Raw genomic sequence first — 23,988 nt, forward strand, 5'->3', positions numbered from 1 at the left:
AGTAGCTTTGAATCATTGGATCAGTGCCAACAGACAGATACTGTAATTCTGTACAGAAGTGATGGTGTGTCTGTGTACATTTCTTGTTTTCTATATAATACGATGCATGATGTTCAGCGACATGGTGCAGCCCCAGGCAGACATGGCCCTGCAGTGGGAGATGGCAGGGGAAGAGGGTAACGTGGCTCTTCAGGTTCCTGTTGAGCTGGCAGCCAATGAGGTGGTGACTAGACTACTGGGAGACAACCAGCAGCTCCGAGGTAGGACTCAATCACACACACACACACATTTACTCAAACAAACACATACAAATATTCTATTTGGATCCACATTGAGGCACGGATTGTGTGTGTGTGTGTGTGTGTGTGTGTGTATATGTGTGTGTGTGTGTGTGTGTGTGTGTGTATATATGTGTGTGTGTGTGTGTGTGTGTGTAGAGGCGCTGCAGCGCAGCAACCAGGCCCTGCGTCAGCGCTGTGAGGAGATGGAGGAATGGCAGCGGAGGTCTAGAGAAGAGAGAGAGTTCCTCAGCTGTCGTTTCCAGGAGGCCCGGGCGCTAGTGGAGAGACTGGCCATGGAGAACCATAGCCTCACCAGCCTGGCCAGCCCCTCTAGCCCCTCCAACCCTGGAGCGAACCAAGGCCTGCTGGTCAACGGCCCCATCCATGGCTCGGAGACCAACGGACCTATGGCATCCTCTCTGGTCAGTGCAGATAGATTGAGGGATGAATATAGATAGATTCAATAGTCCCCCCCCCTCATCAATCTACACACAATACCCTATAATGACATCACAATACCCTATAATGACATCACAATACCCTATAATGACAAAGCAAACAGGTTTTTAGAAATGTATTGGCCAGGTGATGAGCGGTGCCTGGTTTCCTCCAGACGTGACACTTGGCATTCAGGCCAAATAGTCTTATTTCTCATGGTCTGAGAGTCCTTTAGGTGCCTTTTACTGAGGAGTGGTTTCCGTCTGGTCACTCTACCATAAAGGCCTGATTGGTGAAGGCTGCAGAGATGGTTGTCCTTCTGGAAGGTTCTCCCATCTCCAAAGAGGAACTCTAGAGGTGTCTAGAGCTCTGTTAGAGTGACCAGCGGGTTCTTGGTCACCTCCCTGACCAAGACCCTTCTTCCCCGATTGCTCAGTTTAGCAGAGTGGCCAGCTCTAAGAAAAGTCTTGGTGGTTCCAAACTTCTTCCATTTAAGAATGATGGAGGCCACTGTGTTCTTGGGGGCCTTCAATGCTGCAGAAATGTTTTGTTACCCTTCCCCAGATCTGTGCCATGACACAATCATGTCTTGGAGCTCTACGGACAATTTCTTCGACCTCATGGCTTGGTTTTTGCTCTGACATGCACTGTCAAATGTGGGACCTTTTATAGACAGGTGTGTGCCTTTCCAAATCATGTCCAATCAATTGCATTTACCACAGGTGGACTCCAATTAAGTTGTAGAAACATTTCAAGGATGATCAATGGAAACAGGATGCACCTGAGCTCAATTTTGAGTCTCATAGCAAAAGGTCTGAATATTTATGTAAATAAGGTATCTTTGTTTTTATTTGTAATAAATGTGCTAACATTTCTAAACCGGTTTTTGCTTTGTCATTATGAGGTATTGTGATGTCATTATGGGGTATTGTGATGTCATTATGAGGTATTGTGTGTTGATCAGGAAAATAAATATTTTAACCCATTTTAGAAAAAGGCAGTAACGTTACAAAATATAGAATAAGTCAACGGGTCTGAATACTTTCCAAATACTCTGTATTTACAGTACCAGCCAAAAGTTTGGACACACCCAAACCTACTCATTGCAGGGTTTTTCTTTATTTGTACTATTTTCTACATTGTATAATAATATTGAAGACATCAAAACTATAAAATGACACATTGAATCACGTAGTAACCAAAAAAGTGTTAAACAAATCAAAATATTTTTGAGATTCTTCAAATAGCCACCCTTTGCCTTGATGACAGCTTTGCACACTTTTGGCATTCTCTCAACCAGCTTCATGAGGTAATCACCTGGAATGCATTTCAATTATCAGGCAAAGTTAATTTGTGGAATTTCTTTCCTTCCTTATGCATTTGAGCCAATCAGTTGTGTTGTGACAAGGTAGGGGGATATACAGAAGATAGTCCTATTTGGTTAAATACCAAGTCCATATTATGGCAAGAACAGCTCAAATAAGCAAAGAGAAATGACAGTCCATCATTACTTTAAGATATGAAGGTCAGTCAATACAGAACATTTCAAGAACTTTGACAGTTTCTTCAAGGACAGTCGCAAAATCCATCAAGCGCTATGATGAAACTGGCTCCCATGAGGACCGCCACAGGAAAGACCCAGAGTTACCTCTGCTGCAGAGGATCAGTTCATTAGAGTTACCAGCTTCAGAAGTTACAGCCCAATACATGCTTCACAGAGTTCAAGTAACAGACAGATCTCAACATCACCTGTTCAGAGGAGACTGTGTGAATCAGGCCTTCATGGTTGAATTGCTGCAATGAAACCACTACTAAAGGACAACAATAATAATAAGAGACTTACTTGGGCCAAGAAACACGACCAGTGGACATTAAACCAGTGGAAATCTGTCCTTTGATCCGATGGGTCCAAAATTGAGATTTTTGGTTCCAACCACCTTGTCTTTGTGAGACGCAGAGTAGGTGAACGGATGATCTCCGCATGTGTGGTTCCCACCGTGAAGCATGGAGGAGGAGGTCTGATGGTGTGGGGGTGCTTTGCTAGTGACACTGTCAGTGATTTATTTAGAATTCAAGGCACACTTAACCAGCATGTCTACCACAGCATTCTGCAGCGTTATGCCATGCCATCTGGTTTGCGCTTAGTGGGACTATCAATTGTTTTTCAACAGGACAATGACAACACACCTCCTGGTTGTGTAAGGGCTATTTGACCAAGAAGGAGAGTGATAGAGTGCTGCATCAGATGACCTGTCCTCCACAATCACCTGACCTCATCCCAATTGAGATGATTTGGGATGAGTTGGACTGCAGAGTGAAGGAAAAGCAGTCAACAAGTGCTCAGCATATGTGGGAACTACTTCAAGACTGTTGGAAAAGCATTCCTCATGGAGCTGGTTGAGAGAATGCCAAGAGTGTGCAAAGCTGTCATCAAGGCAAAGGGTGGCTACTTTGAAGAATCCAAAATATATTTAGATTAGTTGAACACTTTTTTTTTTTTTGGTTACTACGTGATTCCATATGTTTTATTTCATAGTTTTGTGAAGTGGAAACGCTTCGGAACAACAACGGCTCAGCCGGAAAGTGGACCAGGCTCACAGAACAGCACCGCCGAGTGCTGACGTCCGTTCCGCTTAAAAATCACTCACTACCGAGTTCCAAACTGCCTCTGGAAGCAACGTCGACACAATAACTGTTTTGTCAGGATCTTCATGAAATGGGTTTCCATAGCCCGTGCAGCCGCACACAAGCCTAATATCACCATGCTCAATGCCAAGCGTCGTCTGGACGGTGGTGTATAGCTCTCACCGCCATTGGACTCTGGAGCGTTGTCCAGTGTGATGAATCTCACGCTTCACCATCTTGCAGTCCGACGGACAAATCTGGATTTGGTATTGATTAGGATCCCCATTTAGGATCCCCATTAGGATCCCCATTAGGCACAAAGTATCAGCTACTCTTCCTGGGTTCAACATGACATAATGCAAAGCACAGAACATTATTAGTTAAGGACTGAAATACATAAATGTGAAACGTCACACACAGTATCTAGGTCTAATACATAGAACAGTGTAAATTCCAAGATACACACACACTTTTGATCATGTACTGTAAGGCCATTCTACTGCCAATGTTTGTCTGTGGAGATTACATGGCTGTGTGCTCGAGTTTATACACCTGTCAACAACGGGCGTGGCTGAAATAGGGGTTTGGGTTAGGAGTTTGGGTTAGGGGTTTAGGTTAGGGTTAGGGGTTTGGGTTAGGGGTTTGGGTTAGGGGTTTAGGTTAGGGGTTTAGGTTAGGGGTTTAGGTTAGGGGTTTAGGTTTGGGTTAGGGGTTTGGGTTAGGGGTTTGGGTTAGGGGTTTAGGTTAGGGGTTTAGGTTAGGGGTTTAGGTTAGGGGTTTAGGTTAGGGTTAGGGGTTTGGGTTAGGGGTTTGGGTTAGGGGTTTGGGTTAGGGGTTTAGGTTAGGGGTTTAGGTTAGGGGTTTAGGTTAGGGTTAGGGTTTGGGTTAGGGGTTTGGGTTAGGGGTTTGGGTTAGGGGTTTGGGTTAGGGGTTTGGGTTAGGGGTTTGGGTTAGGGGTTTGGGTTAGGGGTTTGGGTTTAGGGTTTAGGTTAGGGGTTTAGATTAGGGGTTTGGGTTAGGGGTTTGGGTTAGGGGTTTGGGTTAGGGGTTTGGGTTAGGGGTTAGGGGTTAGGGGTTTGGGTTAGGGGTTTGGGTTTGGGGTTTAGGTTAGGGGTTTAGGTTAGGGGTTTAGGTTAGGGTTAGCAGTTTGGGTTAGGGGTTTAGGTTATGGGGTTTGTGTTAGGGGTTTGTGTTAGGGGTTTGGGTTAGGGGTTTGGGTTAGGGGTTTAGCTTAGGGGTTTGGGTTAGGGGTTTGGGTTAGGGGTTTGGGTTTAGGGTTTAGGTTAGGGGTTTAGATTAGGGGTTTGGGTTAGGGGTTTAGGTTAGGGAAATGTTTCATTGGAATACTTTTTTTGGTACCCACACGGTTGGTAAAAGATACGTGTGAAGGGAGTGTGTTCAGCTAAGGCTGTATCACATCTGGCCCTGACTGGGAGTCCCACAGTGTGTTCAGCTAAGGCTGTATCACATCTGGCCCTGACTGGGAGTCCCACAGTGTGTTCAGCTAAGGCTGTATCACATCTGGCCCTGACTGGGAGTCCCACAGTGTGTTCAGCTAAGGCTGTATCACATCTGGCCCTGACTGGGAGTCCCACAGTGTGTTCAGCTAAGGCTGTATCACATCTGGCCCTGACTGGGAGTCCCACAGTGTGTTCAGCTAAGGCTGTATCACACCTCTCTGCCTCTTAGATGGCCTCTCTCTCTCTCTGTGTAATTAGTGGTTAACCTGAAGTCGTGCTTTTCCTTTGTTTTAGCTTCTGGTTCTCCCTCACTCCTTATTTCAATACATGCTTGTTGTTTCTATGGCAACATGGAGATATACTATCTATCAACTTCCTGTCTCTTTCTCTAGCCTGTAGGAGGAGGAAACAACTTTCTCCAGCTGCTGAAGAGCCACAAAGAGGAGTTGGAAGAAGGGATGAGAGATCTGAGGAGGAGGAATGAAGAGCTGGAGAAAGAGAGGGAGGAGGGAGAGAGAGAGAGAGACTGCCTTCATCGCTCGGTTGAGCAGCTCCGAACCAAACTGGTGTGTGTGTGTGTGTGTGTGGTGTTACGGTCATTCTGTGAAGAAATGATAGCTTGAAACGTGAAGTCTTACTGGGGACTATAATTGTGTTCCTTAGAGTTGTGGTGTTACTGAGGAAACGGCTCAGCGTTCCGATGCCCCGCCCTCCTCTGACAGGTATGATATCATTTTCTGACAGTCAGCACCACTTCCTGCAGTGTGTTGATGTCTGCTTCCTGTCTCCTCAGCTCCCACCTCTCCAAACTCACAGAGCAGCTTCAAGCCACACAGGGCAGGTAAGTGTGTCTCACTATTCTGCCTTGTAGCGGTTATGACCTGTGATCCTAAATATCTGTCCGTGTGTGTGGTGTGGTGTCCCTGTGTGTGTGGTGTCCCTGTGTGTGTGGTGTCCCTGTGTGTGTGGTGTCCCTGTGTGTGTGGTGTCCCTGTGTGTGTGGTGTGGTGTCCTTGTGTGCGGTGTCCTTGTGTGTGGTGTCCCTGTGTGTGTGGTGTCCCTGTGTGTGTGGTGTCCCTGTGTGTGCGGTGTCCCTGTGTGTGTGGTGTCTGTTTGTGTGGTGTGGTGTGTGTGTGTGTGTGGTGTCCCTGTGTGTGGTGTCCCTGTGTGTGGTGTGGTGTCCCTGTGTGTGATGTCCCTGTGTGTGGTGTCCCTGTGTGTGGTGTCCCTGTGTGTGGTGTCCCTGTGTGTGGTGTCCCTGTGTGTGGTGTGGTGTCCCTGTGTGTGGTGTCCCTGTGTGTGGTGTGGTGTCCCTGTGTGTGGTGTCCCTGTATGTGGTGTCCCTGTGTGTGTGTGTGTGTGTAGGTACAGAGAGCTGCAGGAGCAGTTAGATTCCCTCCAGAAGAGTTCAGCTCAGAGAGACAGAACTGAAGTGCTGCTTAAACAGAAGGACAAAGACTGTACCCAGGTACACACTACACTATACACTACACTATACACTATACTATACTACACTATACACTACACTATACACTATACTATACTACACTATACACTATACTATACTACACTATACACTACACTATACACTATACTATACTACACTATACACTACACTATACTATACTATACACTATACTATACTACACTATACACTACACTATACACTATACTATACTATACTATACACTATACTATACTACACTATACACTATACCATACTACACTATACACTATACTATACACTACACTATACTATACACTATACTATACTACACTACACTATACACTATACTATACTATACTATACACTATACTATACTACACTATACACTATACCATACTACACTATACACTATACTATACACTACACTATACTATACTATACACTATACCATACTACACTATACACTACACTATACACTATACTATACTATACACTATACTATACTACACTATACACTATACTATACACTATACTATACTATACTACACTATACTACACTATACACTATACTATACTATACTATACACTATACTATACTACACTATACACTATACCATACTACACTATACACTATACTATACACTACACTATACTATACACTATACTATACTACACTACACTATACACTATACTATACTATACTATACACTATACTATACTACACTATACACTATACCATACTACACTATACACTATACTATACACTAAACTATACTATACTATACACTATACCATACTACACTATACACTACACTATACACTATACTATACTATACTATACACTATACTATACTACACTATACACTATACTATACACTATACTATACTATACTACACTATACTACACTATACACTATACCATACTACACTATACACTATACTATACACTACACTATACTATACTATACACTATACCATACTACACTATACACTACACTATACACTATACTATACTATACTATACACTATACTACACTATACACTACACTATACACTATACTATACTACACACTACACTATACTATACACTATACACTACACTATACACTATACTATACTACACTATACACTACACTATACACTATACTATACTACACTATACACTACACTATACACTATACTATACTACACTATACACTACACTATACACTATACTATACTACACTATACACTATACTATACTACACTATACACTACACTATACACTATACTATACTACACTATACACTATACTATACTACACTATACACTACACTATACACTATACTATACTACACTATACACTACACTATACACTATACTATACTACACTATACACTACACACTATACTATACTCACTATACACTACACTATACACTATACTATACTACACTATACACTACACTATACACTATACCATACTACACTATACACTACACTATACACTATACCATGCTACACTATACACTATACTATACTACACTATACACTACACTATACACTATACTATACTACACTATACACTACACTACACTATACTATACTACACTATACACTACACTATACACTATACTACACTATACACTACACTATACACTATACTACACTATACACTACACTATACACTATACCATACTACACTATACACTACACTATACACTATACCACACTACACTATACACTATACCATACTACACTATACACTACACTATACACTACACTATACACTATACTATACTACACACTATACTATACACTATACTATACTACACTATACACTATACTATACACTATACTATACTACACTATACACTATACTATACTACACACTACACGCTATGCTATACTACACACTATACACTATACTATACTACACTATACACTACACTATACACTACACTATACTACACACTACGATATACTATACGACACACTATACTATACTACACGCTACACTATACTACACTACACTATACTACACACCACACGCTATACTATACTACACACTACACTACACACCATACTATACTACACACTACACGCAATACTATACTACACACTACACTACACACTATACTATACTACACACTATACTATACTACACACCACACGCTATACTATACTACACACTACACTACACACTATACTATACTACACGCTATACTATACTACACGCTACACGCTATACTATACTACACACTACATGCAATACTATACTACACACTATACTATACACTACATGCAATACTATACTACACACTACACACTATACTATACTACACACTACACGCTATGCTATACTACACACTATACACTATACTACACACTATACACTACACACTATACACGCTACACGCTATACACTACACGCTATACACTACACACTATATACTACACACTATACACTACACACTACACTACACCATACACTACACTACACACTACGCTACACACTACTCTACACCCTACACACTACACTGCACACTACACTATACGCTACACACTACACACAACACTACACACTCTACTACACACTCTACTACACACTCTACTACACACTACACTACACACTATACTACACTATACTACACACTCTATACACTACACCACACACCACACTCTACACTACACTATACAGTCTACACTACACTATACACTACACTATACACTCTACACTATACACTCTACTCTACACACTACACTATACACTATACACTCTACACTATACACTATACACTATACACTCTACACTCTACACTCTACACTCTACACTACACTATACACTATACACTCTACACTACACTATACACTCTACACCGCACTACACACTCTACACTATACACTCTACACTACACTATACACTCTACACCGCACTACACTATACACTCTACACCGCACTACACTATACACTCTACACTATACACTCTACACTACACTATACACCGCACTACACTACACTATACACTCTACACTACACTACACTATACACTCTACACTACACTATACACCGCACTACACTATACACTCTACACTACACTATACACTCTACACTACACTATACACTCTACACTACACTATACACCGCACTACACTATACACTCTACACTACACTATACACTCTACACTACACTATACACTCTACACTACACTATACACTCTACACTACACTATACACCGCACTACACTATACACTCTACACTACACTATACACTCTACACTACACTATACACTCTACACCACACTATACAATACACTACGCACTACACACACTGTACCCAGGTACACACTACACACACTGTACCCAGGTACACACTACACACACACTGTACCCAGGTACACACTACACACACACTGTACCCAGGTACGTACACACACACACACACACACTGTACCCAGGTACACACACACACACACACACACACTGTACCCAGGTACACACACACACACACACACACACACACTGTACCCAGGTACACACACACACACACACACTGTACCCAGGTACACACACTACACACACACTGTACCCAGGTAAACACACACTGTACCCAGGTACACACACACACACTACACACACACACTGTACCCAGGTACACACACACTACACACACACTGTACCCAGGTACACACACACACACTACACACACACACTGTACCCAGGTACACACACTACACACACACTGTACCCAGGTACACACACACACACTACACACACACACTGTACCCAGGTACACACACTACACACACACTGTACCCAGGTACACACACTACACACACACTGTACCCAGGTACACACACACTACACACACACTGTACCCAGGTACACACACACACACTACACACACACTGTACCCAGGTACACACACACTACACACACACACTGTACCCAGGTACACACACACTACACACACACTGTACCCAGGTACGTACACACACACACACACACACACTGTACCCAGGTACACACACACACACACACACACACACACACACTGTACCCAGGTACGTACACACACACACACACACACACACACACACACACACACACACACACACACACACACACACACACACACACACACTGTACCCAGGTACACACACACTGTACCCAGGTACACACACACACACACTACACACACACACTTTACCCAGGTACACACACTACACACACACTGTACCCAGGTACACACACACTGTACCCAGGTACACACACACACACTACACACACACTGTACCCAGGTACACACACACTACACACACACACTGTACCCAGGTACACACACACTACACACACACTGTACCCAGGTAAACACACACTGTACCCAGGTACACACACACACACTACACACACACACTGTACCCAGGTACACACACACTACACACACACACTGTACCCAGGTACACACACACTACACACACACTGTACCCAGGTACACACACACACACTACACACACACACTGTACCCAGGTACACACACTACACACACACTGTACCCAGGTACACACACACACACTACACACACACACTGTACCCAGGTACACACACTACACACACACTGTACCCAGGTACACACACTACACACACACTGTACCCAGGTACACACACACTACACACACACTGTACCCAGGTACACACACACTACACACACACACTGTACCCAGGTACACACACACTACACACACACTGTACCCAGGTACGTACACACACACACACACACACTGTACCCAGGTACACACACACACACACACACACACACACTGTACCCAGGTACGTACACACACACACACACACACACACACACACACACACACACACACACACACACACACACACACACACACACACACACTGTACCCAGGTACACACACACTGTACCCAGGTACACACACACACACTACACACACACACTTTACCCAGGTACACACACTACACACACACTGTACCCAGGTACACACACACTGTACCCAGGTACACACACACTGTACCCAGGTACACACACACACACTACACACACACACTGTACCCAGGTACACACACTACACACACACTGTACCCAGGTACACACACACTACACACACACTGTACCCAGGTACACACACACACTGTACCCAGGTACACACACTACACGCACACACTGTACCCAGGTACACACACTACACACACACTGTACCCAGGTACACACACACACACTACACACACACACTGTACCCAGGTACTCACACTACACACACACTGTACCCTGGTACACACACACTGTACCCAGGTACACACACACTGTACCCAGGTACACACACACACACTACACACACACACTGTACCCAGGTACACACACTACACACACACTGTACCCAGGTACACACACACTACACACACACTGTACCCAGGTACACACACACACTGTACCCAGGTACACACACACACTGTACCCAGGTACACACACACACTGTACCCAGGTACACACACACACTGTACCCAGGTACACACACACCGGACTTCATTTTGTGTAACAGTCAGTCCTACTGCCTGGTCCTTTCAGTACTATCTGTCTGTCAGACAGTACTACTGTCTGTCTGTGTGTTCAGCTGGATAAGGATGTGGAGGCGCTGAAGGCCCAGGTGACCTCTCTCCTGGGAGAGCTGAGAGAGAGACAGAGCTGTTTGGACCGGAGCCAGCAGGACCGCAACATCCTGGACGACAGGTATAACTACTGGTGCTGATGGGAGACCGGTTTGGGTTTTACTCTCTACTGGTGCTGATGGGAGACCGGTTTGGGTTTTACTCTCTACTGGTGCTGATGGGAGACCGGTTTGGGATTTACTCTCTACTGGTGCTGATGGGAGACCGGTTTGGGTTTTACTCTCTACTGGTGCTGATGGGAGACCGGTTTGGGTTTTACTCTCTACTGGTGCTGATGGCAGACCGGTTTGGGTTTTACTCTCTACTGGTGCTGATGGGAGACCGGTTTGGGTTTTACTCTCTACTGGTGCTGATGGGAGACCGGTTTGGGTTTTACTCTCTACTGGTGCTGATGGGAGACCGGTTTGGGTTTTACTCTCTACTGGTGCTGATGGGAGACCGGTTTGGGTTTTACTCTCTACTGGTGCTGATGGCAGACCGGTTTGGGTTTTACTCTCTACTGGTGCTGATGGGAGACCGGTTTGGGTTTTACTCTCTACTGGTGCTGATGGGAGACCGGTTTGGGTTTTACTCTCTACTGGTGCTGATGGGAGACCGGTTTGGGTTTTACTCTCTACTGGTGCTGATGGGAGACCGGTTTGGGTTTTACTCTCTACTGGTGCTGATGGGAGACCGGTTTGGGTTTTACTCTCTACTGGTGCTGATGGGAGACCGGTTTGGGTTTTACTCTCTACTGGTGCTGATGGGAGACCGGTTTGGGTTTTACTCTCTACTGGTGCTGATGGGAGACCGGTTTGGGTTTTACTCTCTACTGGTGCTGATGGGAGACCGGTTTGGGTTTTACTCTCTACTGGTGCTGATGGGAGACCGGTTTGGGTTTTACTCTCTACTGGTGCTGATGGGAGACCGGTTACTGCTACGTCAGTCCTCTCTCTCCTTGTCTCTGCTACGTCAGTCCTCTCTCTCCTTGTCTCTGCTACGTCAGTCCTCTCTCTCCTTGTCTCTTTCCATGAACACCCCTGTCACTCAGCTACCCTGAGTCACAACACCCACTCGCAGGGACAGTATGCACGGTCACATGGTTGATGCTGCAGATGTTGGTGACGGTATGCACGGTCACATGGTCAGTGCTGCAGATGCAGGGACAGTATGCACGGTCACATGGTCAATGTTGCAGATGTTGGTGACAGTATGCACGGTCACATGGTCAATGCTGCGGATGTTGGTGACAGTATGCACGGTCACATGGTCAGTGCTGCGCATGTTGGTGACAGTATGCACGGTCACATGGTCAGTGCTGCGCATGTTGGTGACAGTATGCACGGTCACATGATGTTGGTGACAGTATGCACGGTCACATGATGTTGGTGACAGTATGCACGGTCACATGGTCAATGCTGCAGATGTTGGTGACAGTATGCACGGTCACATGGTCAATGCTGCAGATGTTGGTGACAGTATGCACGGTCACATGGTCAATGCTGCAGATGTTGGTGACAGTATGCACGGTCACATGGTCAATGCTGCAGATGTTGGTGACACCGATGCTGATTTCTACTTTGGTCTATAATTCCACTATTAGTTTGTGTATCTTACTGTCTGCAAAAAGCTAGTTGTTTTTTTCTTAGCAAGTTGTGTCTAAAATAAATCTCTTTCGCCGCTAATCTGTAACCAGAAAGCTAATGCAGCCTGATCCGGTGCTGGTACAGACCTCGATCAGCATGTTGCTGTATATCAGACAGAAAGCCTTCGTGTTTTTGCTACGTCAAAACTATAGTAAGAGAGAACATTTAATTTAACATGAATTAGGGTCCACTGGGAAACACATTTATAATCCACCATAGTGTTTTATATATATACACTGCTCAAAAAAATAAAGCGAACACTAAAATAACACATCCTAGATCTGAATGAATGAAATATTCTTATTAAATACTTTTTTTCTTTACATAGTTGAATGTGCTGACAACAAAATCACACAATTATCAATGGAAATCAAATGTATCAACCCATGGAGGTCTAGATTTGGAGTCACACTCAAAATTAAAGTAGAAAACCACACTACAGGCTGATCCAACTTGGATGTAATGTCCTTAAAACAAGTCAAAATGAGGCTCAGTAGTGTGTGTGGCCTCCACGTGCCTGTGTGACCTCCCTACAACGCCTGGGCATGCTCCTGATGAGGTGGCGGATGGTCTCCTGAGGGATCTCCTCCCAGACCTGGACTAAAGCATCCGCCAACTCCTGGACAGTCTGTGGTGCAACGTGGCATTGGTGGATGGAGCGAGACATGACGTCCCAGATGTGCTCAATTGGATTCAGGTCTGGGGAACGGGCAGGCCAGTCCATAGCATCAATGCCTTCCTCTTACAGGAACTGCTGACACACTCCAGCCACATGAGGTCTAGCATTGTCTTGCATTAGGAGGAACCCAGGGCCAACCGCACCAGCATATGGTCTCACAAGGGGTCTGAGGATCTCATCTCGGTACCTAATGGCAGTCAGGCTACCTCTGGCGAGCACATGGAGGCTTGTGCGGCCCCCCAAAGAAATGCCACCCCACACCATGACTGACCCACCGCCAAACCGGTCATGCTGGAGGATGTTGCAGGCAGCAGAACGTTCTCCACGGCATCTCCAGACTCTGTCACGTCTGTGACATGCCAAACGTCCTGCACGGTGTTGGGCTGTAAGCACAACCCCCACCTGTGGACATCGGGCCCTCATACCACCCTCATGGAGTCTGTTTCTGACCGTTTGAGCAGACACATGCACATTTGTGGCCTGCAGGAGGTCATTTTGCTGGGCTCTGGCAGTGCTCCTCCTGCTCTTCCTTGTACAAAGGCGGAGGTAGCGGTCCTGCTGCTGGGTTGTTGTCCTCCTACGGCCTCCTCCACGTCTCCTGATGTACTGGCCTGTCTCCTGGTAGCGCCTCCATGCTCTGGACACTACGCTGACAGACACAGCAAACCTTCTTGCCACAGCTCCCATTGATGTGCCATCCTGGATGAGCTGCACTACCTGAGCCACTTGTGTGGGTTGTAGACTCCGTCTCATGTTACCACTAGAGTGAAAGCACCGCCAGCATTCAAAAGTGACCAAAACATCAGCCAGGAAGCATAGGAACTGAGAAGTGGTCTGTGGTTATCACCTGCAGAACCACTCCTTTATTGGGGGTGTCTTGCTAAATGCCTATAATTTCCACCTGTTGTCTATTCCATTTGCACAACAGCATGTGACATTTATTGTCAATTGTGTTGCTTCCTAAGTGGACAGTTTGATTTCACAGAGGTGTGATTGACTTGGAGTTACATTGTGTTGTTTAAGTGTTCCCTTTATTTTTTTTGAGCTGTGTGTGTGTGCGTATATATATGAAGAACATTTAGGATTTTTGTTTTTCAACATCATTATACCATCTAATACTGTCAAAATGAAAAATATTGTAACGTGATATTTTAGCCACATCACCCAGACCTGTGTGTGTCAACAAGTTGCCTAAGCTTTAGCTGTCTCAGTGAGTTCACTAAGCTTGTGGCATGCAGACAACTGAACCAACTGGTTCCAAACCCATGTTATGTTTCATTGAGGAAATGTGGATACCTAGTCAAGTTGTACAACTGAATGTATTTAACTTAAGTGTGTCTTCCGCATTTAACCCTCTGAATCAGAGAGGTGTGTGGGGCTGCCTTAATCGACATCCACGTCTTCAGCACCCAGAGAACAGTGGGTTAACAGCCTTGCTTCAGGGCAGAACGACAGATTTTTACCTTGTCAGCTCGGGGATTCAATCCTGCAACCTAGCTACCTGCCGCCCCTCTAGGCTACCTGCCGCCCCTGTAGGCTACCTGCCGCCCCTGTAGGCTACCTGCCGCCCCTGTAGGCTACCTGCCGCGCCTGTAGGCTACCTGCCGCGCCTGTAGGCTACCTGCCGCGCCTGTAGGCTACCTGCCGCCCCTGTAGGCTACCTGCCGCCCCTGTAGGCTACCTGCCGCGCCTGTAGGCTACCTGCCGCCCCCTCTAGGCTACCTGCCGCCCCCTGTAGGCTTCCTGCCGCCCCCTGTAGGCTTCCTGCCGCCCCCTCTAGGCTTCCTGCCGCCCCCTCTAGGCTTCCTGCCGCCCCCTGTAGGCTTCCTGCCGCCCCTCTAGGCTACCTGCCGCCCCTCTAGGCTACCTGCCGCCCCTGTAGGCTACCTGCCGCCCCCTGTAGGCTTCCTGCCGCCCCCTGTAGGCTTCCTGCCGCCCCCTGTAGGCTTCCTGCCGCCCCCTCTAGGCTTCCTGCCGCCCCCTCTAGGCTTCCTGCCGCCCCCTCTAGGCTTCCTGCCGTCCCTTTAGGCTACCTGCCGCCCCCTCTAGGCTACCTGCCGCTCCTCTAGACTCTCCTTGAGTGGAGACTCTCCTTGATGTGATGAGGTAGTGGTGGAGACTCTCCTTGATGTGATGAGGTAATGGTGGAGACTCTCCTTGATGTGATGAGGTAGTGGTGGAGACTCTCTTTGATGTGATGAGGTAGTGGTGGAGACTCTCCTTGATGTGATGAGGTAGTGGTGGAGACTCCTTGATGTGATGAGGTAGTGGTGGAGACTCTCCTTGATGTGATGAGGTAGTGGTTTAGACTCTCCTTGATGTGATGAGGTAGTGGTGGAGACTCTCCTTGATGTGATGAGGTAGTGGTGGAGACTCTCCTTGATGTGATGAGGTAGTGGTGGAGACTCTCCTTGATGTGATGAGGTAGTGGTTTAGACTCTCCTTGATGTGATGAGGTAGTGGTGGAGACTCCTTGATGTGATGAGGTAGTGGTTTAGACTCTCCTTGATGTGATGAGGTAGTGGTGGAGACTCTCCTTGATGTGATGAGGTAGTGGTGGAGACTCTCCTCGATGTGATGAGGTAGTGGTTTAGACTCTCATTGATGTGATGAGGTAGTGGTGGAGACTCTCCTTGATGTGATGAGGTAGTGGTTTAGACTCTCCTTGATGTGATGAGGTAGTGGTGGCGACTCTCCTTGATGTGATGAGGTAGTGGTGGAGACTCTCCTTGATGTGATGAGGTAGTGGTGGAGACTCTCCTTGATGTGATGAGGTAGTGGTGGAGACTCTCCTTGATGTGATGAGGTAGTGGTGGAGACTCTCCTTGATGTGATGAGGTAGTGGTTTAGACTCTCCTTGATGTGATGAGGTAGTGGTTTAGACTCTCCTTGATGTGATGAGGTAGTGGTTTAGACTCCTCTTGATGTGATGAGGTAGTGGTGGAGACTCTCCTTGATGTGATGAGGTAGTGGTTTAGACTCTCCTTGATGTGATGAGGTAGTGGTGGAGACTCTCCTTGATGTGATGAGGTAGTGGTGGAGACTCTCCTTGATGTGATGAGGTAGTGGTGGAGACTCTCCTTGATGTGATGAGGTAGTGGTGGAGACTCTCCTTGATGTGATGAGGTAGTGGTGGAGACTCTCCTTGATGTGATGAGGTAGTGGTTTAGACTCTCCTTGATGTGATGAGGTAGTGGTTTAGACTCTCCTTGATGTGATGAGGTAGTGGTGGAGACTCTCCTTGATGTGATGAGGTAGTGGTTTAGACTCCTCTTGATGTGATGAGGTAGTGGTGGAGACTCTCCTTGATGTGATGAGGTAGTGGTTTAGACTCCTCTTGATGTGATGAGGTAGTGATGGAGACTCTCCTTGATGTGATGAGGTAGTGGTGGAGACTCTCCTTGATGTGATGAGGTAGTGGTGGAGACTCTCCTTGATGTGATGAGGTAGTGGTGGAGACTCTCCTTGATGTGATGAGGTAGTGGTGGAGACTCTCCTTGATGTGATGAGGTAGTGGTGGAGACTCTCCTTGATGTGATGAGGTAGTGGTTTAGACTCTCCTTGATGTGATGAGGTAGTGGTTTAGACTCTCCTTGATGTGATGAGGTAGTGGTTTAGACTCCTCTTGATGTGATGAGGTAGTGGTGGAGACTCTCCTTGATGTGATGAGGTAGTGGTTTAGACTCCTCTTGATGTGATGAGGTAGTGATGGAGACTCTCCTTGATGTGATGAGGTAGTGGTTTAGACTCCTCTTGATGTGATGACTGTACTGGGGTTGTAATTTTGTGTCGGCAAAACAAAACACTTTTTCAGCCAGACAGGGATTTCCTCAACAGGCACTCACTACACGCACCGCACTCTCTCTCTCTCTCTCTCTCTCTCTCTCTCTGTGTGTGTGCGTGTGTGTGTGTGTGTGTGTGTGTGTGTGTGCAGGCTGAGCAGTACTCGGGAGGCGTTGGCAGCATCAGAGAGAGAGATGGAACAACAGAGGAAGCAGCACTCTGTGACAGTAGACAAACTACTGCTGCAGACACACAACCTAGAGACCGCCCTGAAGACTGACCGCCTGGTTATTACTGAGGAGAGGTATACACACACACACACACAACCTAGAGACTGCCCGCCTGGTTGTTACTGAAGAGGTACACACTAATCCATATTGTGATAATAATATTGTCTTCCAGGAGGAAGCTTGCCCAGCTGCAGCACGCCTACACCTGTCTGTTTAAGGACTACGACTCCAAACTCAAGACTGAGGTGTGTGTGTGTGTACCTGTCTGTTTAAGGACTACGACTCCAAACTCAAGACTGAGGTGTGTGTGTGTGTGGCAGAGGGTGTGTGTGTGTGTGGCAGAGGGTGTGTGTGTGTGTGGCAGAGGGTGTGTGTGTGTGTGGCAGAGGGTGTGTGTGTGTGTGGCAGAGGGTGTGTGTGTGTGTGGCAGAGGGTGTGTGTGTGTGTGGCAGAGGGTGTGTGTGTGTTTGGCAGAGGGTGTGTGTGTGTTTGGTAGAGGGTGTGTGTGTGTTTGGTAGAGGGTGTGTGTTTGTGTGTGGCAGAGGGTGTGTGTGTGTGGCAGAGGGTGCGTGTGTGTGTGTGTGTGTGTGTGTGTGTGGCAGAGGGTGCGTGTGTGTGTGTGTGGCAGAGGGTGCGTGTGTGTGTGGCAGAGGGGCTGTGTGTGTGTGTGGCAGAGGGTGTGTTTTAGAGGTCGACCGATTAATTGGAATGGCCGATTTCAAGTTTTCATAACAATCGAAAATCGGTATTTTTGGGCACCGATTTAGCTGATTTATAATAAAAATACAAAATATATATATATATATATATATTTTTTTTACATGTAACCTTTATTTAACTAGGCAAGTCAGTTAAGAGCACGTTCTTATTTTAGCATTAAACTTATCTTGTAAAAAACAATCAATCATAATCACTAGTTAACTACACATGGTTGATGATATTACTAGTTTATCTAGCGTGTCCTGCGTTGCATATAATTGATGCGGTGCGTATCGTTGCTCCAATGTGTACCTAACCATAAACATCAATGCCTTTCTTGAAATCAATACACAGAAGTATATATTTTTAAACCTGCATATTTAGTTATTAATGCCTGCTAACATGATTTTCTTTTAACTAGGGAAATGGTGTCACTTCTCTTGCGTTCTGTGCAACAGAGTCGGGGTATATGCAGCAGTTTGGGCCGCCTGGCTCGTTGTGAACTGGGTGAAGACTAGTTCTTCCTAACAAAGACAGCCAACTTCGCCAAACGGGGGATGATTTAACAAAAGCACAATCGTTGCACGACCGTACCTAACCATAAACATGAATGCCTTTCTTAAAATCAATACACAGAAGTATATATTTTTAAACCTGCATATTTAGTTAAGAGATTCATGTTAGCAGGCAATATTAACCAGGGAAATTGTGTCACTTCTCTTGCGTTCATTGCACGCAGAGTCAGGGTATATGCAACAGTTTGGGCCGCTTAGCTCATTGCGAAGTTTCCGGATTCTACCATATTAATGACCAAAGGCTCGTATTTCTGTGTGTTATTATGTTATAATTAAGTCTATGATTTGATATTTGATAGAGCAGTCTGACTGAGCGATGGTAGGCAGCAGCAGGCTCGTAAGCATTCACTCAAACAGCCCTTTAGTGCGTTTTGCCAGCAGCTCTTCTCTGTGCTTCAAGCATTGAGATGTTTATGACTTCAAGCCTATCAACTCCCGAGATGAGGCTAGTTTAACCAATGTGAAATGGCTAGCTAGTTAGCGGGGTGCGCACTAATAGCGTTTCAATCGTTGACGTCACTCGCTCTGAGACTTGGAGTAGTTTTTCCCCTTGCTCTGCATGGGTAATGCTGCTTTGAGGGTGGCTGTTGTCGATGTGTTCCTGGTTCAAGCCCAGGGAGGAGCGAGGAGAGGGACGGAAGCTATACTGTTACACTGGCAATACTAAAGTGCCTATAAGAACATCCAATAGTCAAAGGTTAATGGAATACAAACGGTATAGAGAGAAAGTCCTATAATTCCTATAACTACAACCTAAAAATTCTTACCTGGGAATATTGTAGACTCATGTTAAAAGGAACCACCAGCTTTCATATGTTCTCATGTTCTGAGCAAGGAACTGAAACGTTTCTTACATGGCACATATTGCACTTTTACTTTCTTCTCCAACACTTTGTTTTTGCATTATTTACTTGAGGCTAAATTGATTTTATTGATGTATTATATTAAGTTAAAATAAGTGTTCAGTATTTTTGTAATTGTCATTATTACAAATAAATAAATAAAAATCGGCAGATTTTTTAATTTTTAATTTATTTATTTCTGCTTTTTTGGCCCTCCAATAATCGGTCGACCTCTAGTGTGACCTCTAGTGACCTCTAGTGGCAGAGGGTGTGTGTGTGTGTGTGTGTGTGTGTGTGTGTGTGTGGCAAGAGGGTGTGTGTGTGTGTGTGGCAGAGGGTGTGTGTGTGTGTGTGTGTGTGTGTGTGTGTGTGTGTGTGGCAGAGGAAGTGTGTGTGTGTGTGTGTGTGTGTGTGTGTGTGGCAGAGGAAGAGACAACAGTCACTAATAACACCATGTGTGTGTAGGGAGGAGACATGGTGGTTCGTCTGGAGGAGGCAGAGAGAGCTTTGGCTCTGAAACAGGATCTGATTGACAAGCTGAAGGAAGAGGTGGAGCAACAGAGAGGATCTCTAGAGACGGTTCCTGTTCTGACTGCCCAGGTACACACACTCACCCCTGTTCTGACTGCCTAGGTACACACACTCACCCCTGTTCTGACTGCCTAGGTACACACACTCACCCCTGTTCTGACTGCCTAGGTACACACACTCACCCCTGTTCTGACTGCCCAGGTACACACACTCACCCCTGTTCTGACTGCCCAGGTACACACACTCACCCCTGTTCTGACTGCCTAGGTACACACACTCACCCCTGTTCTGACTGCCTAGGTACACACACTCACCCCTGTTCTGACTGCCCAGGTACACACACTCACCCCTGTTCTGACTGCCTAGGTACACACACTCACCCCTGTTCTGACTGCCCAGGTACACACACTCACCCCTGTTCTGACTGCCTAGGTACACACACTCACCCCTGTTCTGACTGCCTAGGTACACACACTCACCCCTGTTCTGACTGCCTAGGTACACACACTCACCCCTGTTCTGACTGCCTAGGTACACACACTCACCCCTGTTCTGACTGCCCAGGTACACACACTCACCCCTGTTCTGACTGCCTAGGTACACACACTCACCCCTGTTCTGACTGCCCAGGTACACACACTCACCCCTGTTCTGACTGCCCAGGTACACACACTCACCCCTGTTCTGACTGCCCAGGTACACACACTCACCCCTGTTCTGACTGCCTAGGTACACACACTCACCCCTGTTCTGACTGCCCAGGTACACACACTCACCCCTGTTCTGACTGCCCAGGTACACACACTCACCCCTGTTCTGACTGCCCAGTTACACACACTCACCCCTGTTCTGACTGCCTAGGTACACACACTCACCCCTGTTCTGACTGCCTAGGTACACACACTCACCCCTGTTCTGACTGCCTAGGTACACACACTCACCCCTGTTCTGACTGCCCAGTTACACACACTCACCCCTGTTCTGACTGCCTAGGTACACACACTCACCCCTGTTCTGACTGCCCAGGTACACACACTCACCCCTGTTCTGACTGCCCAGGTACACACACTCATCCCTGTTCTGACTGCCTAGGTACACACACTCATCCCTGTTCTGACTGCCTAGGTACACACACTCACCCCTGTTCTGACTGCCTAGGTACACACACTCACCCCTGTTCTGACTGCCCAGGTACACACACTCACCCCTGTTCTGACTGCCTAGGTACACACACTCACCCCTGTTCTGACTGCCTAGGTACACACACTCACCCCTGTTCTGACTGCCCAGGTACACACACTCACCCCTGTTCAAACTGCGCAGGTACATTACAACCTCTATTCTCTACCCATTACCCTGACATTACAACCTCTATTCTCTACCCTGGCATTACAACCTTTATTCTCTACCCTGGCATTACAACCTCTATTCTCTACCCATTACCCTGGCATTACAACCTTTATTCTCTACCCTGGCATTACAACCTTTATTCTCTACCCTGGCATTACAACCTCTATTCTCTATCCATTATCCTGGCATTACAACCTCTATTCTCTACCCTGGCATTACAACCTTTATTCTCTACCCTGGCATTACAACCTCTATTCTCTACCCTGGCATTACAACCTCTATTCTCTACCCTGGCATTACAACCTCTATTCTCCACCCTGGCATTACAACCTCTATTCTCTACCCTGGCATTACAACCTCTATTCTCTACCCTGGCATTACAACCTTTATTCTCTACCCTGGCATTACAACCTCTATTCTCTATCCATTATCCTGGCATTACAACCTATATTCTCTACCCTGGCATTACAACCTCTATTCTCCACCCTGGCATTACAACCTCTATTCTCTACCCTGGCATTGCAACCTCTATTCTCTATCCATTACCCTGGCATTGCAACCTCTATTCTCTATCCATTACCCTGGCATTGCAACCTCTATTCTCTATCCATTATCCTGGCATTACAACCTCTATTCTCTACCCTGGCATTACAACCTCTATTCTCTATCCATTGCCCTGGCATTACAACCTCTATTCTCTATCCATTGCCCTGGCATTACAACCTCTATTCTCTACCCATTTCCAAGACATTACAACCTATATTCTCTACCCATTACCCTGGCATTACAACCTCTATCCATTATCCTGGCATTACAACCTCTATTCTCTACCCTGGCATTACAACCTCTATTCTCTACCCATTAGTCTGGCATTACAACCTCTACCCACCACCCTGGCATTACAACGTCTATTCTCTACCCACCACCCTGGCATTACAACCTCTATCCATTATCCTGGCATTACAACCTCTATCCACTACCCTGGCATTACAACCTCTATCCATTATCCTGGCATTACAACCTCTATTCTCTACCCTGGCATTGCAACCTCTATTCTCTATCCATTGCCCTGGCATTACAACCTCTATTCTCTACCCATTAGTCTGGCATTACAACCTCTACCCACCACCCTGGCATTACAACCTCTATTCTCTACCCATTAGTCTGGCATTACAACGTCTATTCTCTACCCACCACCCTGGCATTACAACCTCTATTCTCTATCCATTACCCTGGCATTACAACCTCTATTCTCTATCCATTATCATGGCATTACAACCTCTATTATCTACCCATTACCCTGGCATTACAACCTCTATTCTCCACCCTGGCATTGCAACCTCTATTCTCTATCCATTATCCTGGCATTACAACCTCTATTCTCTACCCTGGCATTACAACCTCTATTCTCTACCCATTTCCAAGACATTACAACCTATATTCTCTACCCATTACCCTGGCATTACAACCTCTATTCTCCACCCTGGCATTGCAACCTCTATTCTCTATCCATTATCCTGGCATTACAACCTCTATTCTCTACCCTGGCATTACAACCTCTATTCTCTACCCATTACCCTGGCATTACAACCTCTATTCTCTACCCTGGCATTGCAACCTCTATTCTCTATCCATTGCCCTGGCATTACAACCTCTATTCTCTACCCATTAGTCTGGCATTACAACCTCTACCCACCACCCTGGCATTACAACGTCTATTCTCTACCCACCACCCTGGCATTACA

The 23,988-nt window shown here is 46.0% G+C and overlaps 1 protein-coding gene across 3 annotated transcripts in view; it reads left to right on the top strand.

Moving 5' to 3' along the window:
* The window catches only part of LOC135527673 (NF-kappa-B essential modulator-like), a 40,834-nt gene that overhangs the window by 5,471 nt on the left and 11,375 nt on the right, over nucleotides 1-23,988 (top strand). For all 3 annotated transcript variants that reach the window (XM_064956158.1, XM_064956160.1, XM_064956159.1), the window contains exons 2-11: nucleotides 118-260; nucleotides 438-703; nucleotides 5,197-5,370; nucleotides 5,468-5,526; nucleotides 5,598-5,645; nucleotides 6,170-6,272; nucleotides 11,875-11,990; nucleotides 18,168-18,320; nucleotides 18,419-18,491; nucleotides 20,828-20,962. In XM_064956158.1, coding sequence (XP_064812230.1) covers nucleotides 122-260; nucleotides 438-703; nucleotides 5,197-5,370; nucleotides 5,468-5,526; nucleotides 5,598-5,645; nucleotides 6,170-6,272; nucleotides 11,875-11,990; nucleotides 18,168-18,320; nucleotides 18,419-18,491; nucleotides 20,828-20,962 — 1,266 coding nt within the window. In that variant the 5' untranslated portion in view covers nucleotides 118-121. The remainder of the gene's footprint in view (nucleotides 1-117; nucleotides 261-437; nucleotides 704-5,196; nucleotides 5,371-5,467; nucleotides 5,527-5,597; nucleotides 5,646-6,169; nucleotides 6,273-11,874; nucleotides 11,991-18,167; nucleotides 18,321-18,418; nucleotides 18,492-20,827; nucleotides 20,963-23,988) is intronic.

The sequence above is a fragment of the Oncorhynchus masou genome, chromosome 33 (genome assembly GCF_036934945.1).
Source record: "Oncorhynchus masou masou isolate Uvic2021 chromosome 33, UVic_Omas_1.1, whole genome shotgun sequence".
Classification (NCBI taxonomy): domain Eukaryota; kingdom Metazoa; phylum Chordata; class Actinopteri; order Salmoniformes; family Salmonidae; genus Oncorhynchus; species Oncorhynchus masou.